Raw genomic sequence first — 7,075 nt, 5'->3', positions numbered from 1 at the left:
CACACCCACCTACCCCCCAGTTTTTTTCCTCCCCGCTCTTCGAGTTTCACCTCAAAGCCTGCATTCTCAGTGCGTAACTGCCTGGTTAAACAAGGCCATTTCCATCTGTTAATTGACGCAATTACGCATTTCTCGTAATGGTCACGTAGGTCCCGGGACGCCCATCAATCAGTCTTGTATTGACCTGCCAGAGGCTCCTCTCCGCGCATGCTCGCTCGCCCGCAGGACTGCTGCTCCCCCTAATAGACAGAGATGGAAACATCATCGTCATTAACATCAGGTCGGACGGACAGATGCGAGGTCTTCCACCAAAAAGCCCTCACTGAAGTATTGGAGCTTTATGAGCTTTATTAGGTATATAACTATAAAAGTTAGATTACACAGAAAAAAAAGAAGTGGAAATAAAAATAGAAGGCAATGAAAAGTTATTAGTGCTGGCACGTGTATTGATGCTGATGGTTTGGTGTAGCCTAGAAAAAAAACAATAGATAACCAGCAGTACAGAAGTGCTAAGACATATATATATGTATATACATACATACATACACTTCTGTACTGCTGGTTATTTATTGTTTTATATAAAGTTTTATTCTGTTTTATGTATATTTCAGGGCATTTCAGGGCACATTTAGGAAAACTGCCTGCTAAGACTCCTTTACAAATCTTTTTCAAGCTGTAAAATGGTTTAATGCACAAAACCGAGAGGACAGGACGGGATGAGCGCGTGTGGTGGTGGTGGAGGTGGCGTGGTGGGGGGGGGTGGGTTTGCAAAACACATCTGAAGAAAAGCGCGCTGCTAGATGTGATTGGCAAACACATTATTCTCTCCCAGCCGCCCCGGCGAGCCGGGATTACAGTGACGTCACGCCGCTAGCCCTGCATGGATGAATGCTAAAGAACTATAGAGGCACAAATAATGGCACAAGCAGAAGTCCATATCTTGCAAGTCTTACGTTATCCTTTAAGCTTTCTTCAGCACCAGCAACAATATTTTTTGTACTTGATTAGGATTTACTCTAATTTCTTGTTTCCTTAGGGGGATTAGGCATACATATAAAAACTAAGGGCAGGCGTAAACAGCCTCAGCACTCCCCTCTAAAAGTGCAGTCATCTATTATTGAGCGAAAGGCCGAGCGTGGAAATGCGTGTAAGACGGTGGATTTGAAGTAGATTTGGTTTCAATCGATCAGCGGAGAAGAATATTTGCTGATGGTAACAAAAGAAGCAGCTATGTCTTTCTCTCAGTTTGGATATCCTTACAATGCAACTTCTCAGGTAAGCCAAAACGATTACTAACACGACTTCTTCTTAAAGACTTCACCTTCTTTTTTTTTTCTTTTTCCTTCTTTATTGCCTTTTTTCAGGTAATACACTGCAATACGTGCTCATTCTTAATGATGTCAGAGAACACGATATATTCTGTGTCTTAGGCTGTGGCAATATTGCGAGTAATTTGAATTATGAATGAACTCACGTGTTGTTGTGGGGTGACAAAAACATGTGTACATTACCTTTAAGGTGTAATTGCAGCGAGCCACGGCTCCTCCCTTCACCGCCGCTCCATAGCACAGCTTTTAACTATGTGCAAGTTCAGGTATCCAAACTTTAATGTGACGTTTTGTGCGTGGAGTTATTTATAGCCTACTTTCATTTTGCTCCGGTAAATTTCTCATACTCGAGTGGGAGCGGAATGGGTAGCAAACTTCTTCAATAAGACGTGAGGGAAAAAGTTTTAGGACACTTTTCTGCTGCGTCAAAACGCACCGGAGGCGTCAGCAGCCCTTAATTTTCTGGGGTTTTTTATATGAAAATATTACAACAATACATGGTATCTTTATTAAGAACATTTTTTTATTAAAAACAGAATTTTCCTGGGGGAAAACTCCTACCTTTTTAACTTTACATTTAGTCTAAACAGAGTAAAGACAGGAAGATGTCTCCGTAGCAAAGACCTCCAAAATAACGTGTCCTCCCGTGGTTTTCTTCATGCAGTTTTTCGTGTCGCCAAACCCCAGTACGACTTGCTGCGATTCGATTTCCAGGTCGGTGTCTGACGGCTCGAGCGCTCCGCACTCCGCCGCCGCCGCCGCCTCCTTCTGCTGCCCGACCTACGAGAACCGGCTGCTGGCGAGCGCGCGCCCCGAGCTCAACGCCGCGGCGCTCGGCATGTACGGCTCCCCGTACGCCGCCGGCCACAACTACGCCAACTACTTCCAGTACAGCGCGGAGCCCTCCGCCATCTACTCCACACTGGTACGTGCTGCACTTTGCACTTTAATCTGATCAAAAGAGAGAGAGAGAGAGAGAGAGCGGGAGAGTGAGAGAGAAAGAGAGAGAGAAAAGGAAAAAGCCCGGGGTCTCGAGCTCCATCGATCGAGCCCCTTATTCGCGCGGTGTCGGCGCGCCATCGATTTTCCTCCGCGTTGGGTTGAGCATCAGACTGGAGGAACTTTTGGAGTAATCGGCGAAAACGACCAGATAAGCACTTGCTGTCTCAATCGCTTTTGATTTATTGCTCTCTCTCTCTCTCTCTCTGTCTCCCTCTCTCTCTCTCTCTCTCTCTCGCTCTCACACACACACACACACCCTCTCTCTCTTAGATAGGAGACAGCTTCCCCTATATTGATTTCTTATTGTAATACTAAATAAATAAATAATAAATAAACAAAAAGAACACAAAAGTAATATTTTATTTGCGCTTTACACTCACCTTCATTGTCTAACTTAAGAGCTGTGCTTACTCTATTTACTTACTTTTAAACTTCTGATTGTTCACACTTTTGTTCTACGTGTTTTATTTGCAGAACCCACAGTATGAGATTAAGGAGGGCACTGGAAGCCTCCACAGTGGGATCAGCCAGCCCGCTGCTTACTACCCTTACGACCACTCACTGGGCCAGTACCAGTATGACAGGTGAGACTAAGCCAAAGCTGACACTGCAGCATCCAAATGCCTTTAAACTTCTTTTAAAACAAAGTAGGCAGTCTATAATAGTAAATTTGTGACCACTGCGTTGTACTATGTAAATGTGTGAGTTAAATTCATCATTTTTTCAGGTACGGGTCGGTAGACTTCAATGGCTCAGCCAGGAGGAAAAATGCCACCCGCGAGACCACAAGCACTCTCAAAACATGGCTTTATGAACACCGGAAGAACCCGTACCCAACCAAGGGCGAAAAGATCATGCTGGCCATCATCACCAAAATGACCCTCACCCAAGTGTCCACCTGGTTCGCCAACGCCAGGAGGAGGCTGAAGAAGGAGAACAAGATGACCTGGTCACCCAAGAACAAAGCAGGAGATGACAAGAAGGAGAACCTGGATAAGATGGAGCAGGAATGTGTCACCAAAGGTAGATATCTTTTATCTGCGCATATTATTCAGGTACTAATCTTTTTTTATTTGATAACTGATAAACATTCTTCGTAACTTTAAATGGAACTAAAATGTCATTGACATAGTTGTGCAGGTGAGGAAGTGTGGGCCCATGTATAGCTCCTTAATATTCCATCATTTTTATTAATCCTTTATAATTCTTGATCTGCTTGTTTTTTTTTTTTTTGTTAATAAAAATCAAACAGTCCACAATCACTGGGCATCAACCTAATCAAGAATTGTCCATTCTTGCGTAGACTCTAAAGACTGTAAAGAAGAGCGGGACCTGCGCCTCAGTGACCTGGATGACATCGAGGATGAGGATGAGGACTGTGACAAGCTGGACAGCGACTGTGAGAAATCTGGCCAGGATGCACTGGCTCTCGCCCAACCCTCTGTGCCCACGTCCACCCCCCCAAAGAGAGACTGCAACGCCGACCTGCCTGTACCCTCTGGCTTCCCTTCCTTCCCTTGCGGCCTAAAGGGCGTGACAGCCCTTGTTCCAGACTACCTGGACCCTCTGGGCTCCAAACAGCAGCAGCAGCAGCCTCCGACTTTATCCACTTCCATGGGCCCCATTTCCCTGTCCCACTTCCAGGCATCGTCGGATCAGAAGCCACGGATCTGGTCTCTGGCCCAGACTGCAGCTTCTGGGGTGGTGCTGGGGAGCACCCATAATGCAGGGGAGATACGGACTGGGGGTGGAGTGGGAAACTGCCAGCTACAAACATCCCGGGTACCTGTGGTGGGCACCGGAGGGCAGTGTGGGGATGCCAAGGGCCTCCAGGACCCCACGAGCCTGGGAAACACTGAGAGCCTTTTCGAAGAGGGAGCACAGGGGCTAAATAAGGCATACAACACAGGAAGCTACAGAGGCCTACAACTTCACTGTTCCTCCTACCAGGCCCTGACAGACTCCTGCCAGTACTCCAGCATGGAAGGTAGAACTTCTCAGAACATTTATTTCAAGACAGAATGTCCTAAAGAGAGAGATTTGAGTGGTTCTGAACAATTCAGTCTTGAAAATAAAGATTGAATATGGTTCTTGGCTTGGATATGTAGTATAGAACATGTAGATTATGTGGAGGTTCTTTAAACTTTAAAAATGTTCTGCACTTTTATGAACAGCTTTTTAAGACAGTGGTTCTCAAATCGGTGCTCCTGAGGACCGATTAGTGAACCACTGCTTTAAGGAACCATCCTTTTAAAGGTTCCTCAGGGACCAAAAGTAAATCTATGGCACCTAATCCTTTCCGCCTCCTTTAATATTAAGAGTGTTGATGCCTGCTGGGCTGTCCATGAACTTCTGTCGCTTTATCTGATAGATTTGCTTTGCAGTAGCATTTCAGAACATACTCTGGTATGGCAGGGTCATTCAGATTCAGTTTAGTCTACATTCAGGCATAATTTCATAAAAATCAAGTGAGCTGAAGTGAGATTGCATTCCGGACTGGCCTGTCTGAGTCACTCTGGGCACATTAAGAATATGTACTATGTGTTTTTCCAGGATTCTGCAGTGGGGCCAAGTCTGAGTCCGAAGCCTCCGAGCTCAGTGACACGTGTCTAACGCTGCAGGACACCAAGACAACCGCTTTCAGACCTGTGATGAAGAGGTGAGGCAGGTGAGCCCTTTGAGAGCATGCTCATACACACACACTCTTCCTGTGAAGCAGTTTTATGTTCCTAGCAACAACATGGAAAGAGCACTGCTTCCAGTGCAGTAAACACTGATAAATCCAATCAGGTTGGATTACAATAACCTAAGGCTTCAAGCCTTCAGTAAATACAGGTGCATCAGAGCTGATGGCATTACAACAACTAAAATGCAATGCTAAGAAACATTTGCCATGCAGATCTAGGCAATATTAATGGATTACTGCGTCTATTGCTCAGCTTGAAAAAAGCCAACTAACACGCACGTATGTAACAGTCACCTGTACAGTGTTCACTGTTGTGATCGTGTTTGCCACTGCCTGGGTTTCTTTTGCCTGAGTATTTACTCACTCATCTGCCTCTCTCCTGCACTCAGGCTCGCGGAGGCGCTACCCTTACGCACCGGGACGTTTCTGTAACTTCAATTATGCACTACGGACCTGAGACGACGTACAAAAAGCTCTTGGCAGCTGAAACGTGAGCGCGCTGAATGGGCCGCTCCGCAGGAACTGTGAACGCGGAGGTAGCCATAATTTTGCACAATATGATTTCCATGGTGTTGATGACTTTATGCAATGTTTAAAAAAAATGCAACTGTTATGAAACAAACAAAACAAAACAAAACAAAAAAAAAACATGTCTGTGAATTTCTGATGTCTGCAATGGCAATCGTAGTTTAGTGGTCTTATTTATCTATTTATTGTTTTATTCTTTCATTTATTTCACTATTTATTTCCGTGCCATGCGTCTCTCTCAATGTTTCGTTGTGTAGTTTATTTCCCGTGGTCACGTGCTAAATGTTTCTCCGTGTTTGTTTGTTTTTTTTTTTTTTCTCGTTTGTTTGTCTGTTTGTTTTGGGGGGACAAATGTGAAGCTTGTCGTGAGCCTTTTTTATTATTATTATTATTAATGTTTTATTTGCTTACTGACTCTGAGTATTGCAGCCTAAAGAATGAGCCATGTTCGACAAAAGACAAAAAAGAAGAAGAAAAGAAAAGGACATTGTGAACGGGCCTATAAGTGTTCCGTGTTCGCCATTTATAAACTATTTTATAAGAATGCATTTTTTTCCAAGACCTGTCGTTTCTGTGTGGTGATTTATTTATTTATTTATTTATTTATTTATTTATTTATTGCTTCCTCTCTAATGGGCCAATTAAACCATTTGAAGCTCTGCACTTGATCAAAGTTTATCTTCTTGACTCGGCGCCTGAAGCCGGGACGTTGCTGGAAGGTCAGCACTGAGTCGAGGACGTGAATGAACTCTACAAGGCACGGAAGAAAGGGGGACATCATTGCCTCATTGTCATCGTTTAATCGGTAGTGGCATCAAACAGCGCAGGCAGGAACACGTTATGAATGCGGCTTTGTCCCCGGGGCCGCTCCGCACCAGCTCCATCCAGCAGGCTGCTCGCGCTCAAATCGGGCTCGTATGGGAGCCCTCGCGCAGGAGGGAGCTCGAGGCGGATCACTGCAGTGCCTCGGTCTGGGAGATGTACATTTTGACGTAGCTTGAAGGAGAAGCACCCAGAGCTTATTAGAATGGCCGTTATGTGCGTATAATAGAGCCTCGCTGATTGAGTTAGACTTCCCACTCTTCTTCAGCCTCTTATGGGGCTTACAAAGCAGTGCCATCCTTAAAGCCTGAGAAAATCCCTTTTTGCTATTGGCAAAGCGATTAAACAGCCAGTTCTATTTTTGTTTGAGCAACAATACCAATTTAGAAAAAAAAAAAAAGCGACATGACTTAGAAGCCAAAAATGACGTCTGGATTTAATCAGTTGTGATCCAGCTGAAACTGTTTTTATTAGAAATGATGAGAAACCACTTTTTAAAAAATAATATCAAAATCAGCATATTTTAAATAAAATCAGTATATATTTCATTTTAAAGACAGACAGTCCTGAAACTTCTAAACAAACATCCAATTCTTTCATGCGCTTTAAAAAAAAAAACAAAACAAAACAAAAAACACTGAGCTAAACTTTTAAAAATGCCTTCGGGCGCAAAACCCCTGACCTCAAATTTACAAGTCCCTGAATGATA

General features: G+C 44.1%; 1 protein-coding gene across 5 annotated transcripts; it reads left to right on the top strand.

Annotated features, from left to right (window-relative positions):
* Positions 1-321: 321 nt before the first annotated feature.
* irx6a (iroquois homeobox 6a) lies at positions 322-6,103 on the top strand. 5 transcript variants are annotated; one of them, XM_037534370.1, is made up of 8 exons: positions 322-354; positions 1,037-1,275; positions 1,993-2,253; positions 2,805-2,914; positions 3,058-3,353; positions 3,634-4,317; positions 4,884-4,989; positions 5,406-6,103. In XM_037534370.1, the coding sequence occupies exons 2-8, from the start codon at positions 1,210-1,212 to the stop codon at positions 5,446-5,448; spliced, it is 1,566 nt and encodes a 521-aa protein (XP_037390267.1). In that variant the 5' UTR covers positions 322-354; positions 1,037-1,209; the 3' UTR covers positions 5,449-6,103. The 5 variants fall into 5 exon arrangements, with proteins under 5 accessions (XP_037390267.1, XP_017579456.1, XP_017579458.1 ...); XM_017723967.2 differs by lacking the exon at positions 322-354 and having other exon boundaries at positions 901-1,275; XM_017723969.2 differs by lacking the exon at positions 322-354 and having other exon boundaries at positions 902-1,275; positions 2,043-2,253.
* Positions 6,104-7,075: the final 972 nt, after the last annotated feature.

Source organism: Pygocentrus nattereri, chromosome 25 (genome assembly GCF_015220715.1).
Source record: "Pygocentrus nattereri isolate fPygNat1 chromosome 25, fPygNat1.pri, whole genome shotgun sequence".
NCBI classification, from domain to species: Eukaryota; Metazoa; Chordata; class Actinopteri; order Characiformes; family Serrasalmidae; genus Pygocentrus; species Pygocentrus nattereri.
The sequence above is the reverse complement of the archived record's forward strand: the minus strand, read 5'-3'. Positions and strand labels throughout refer to the sequence as shown.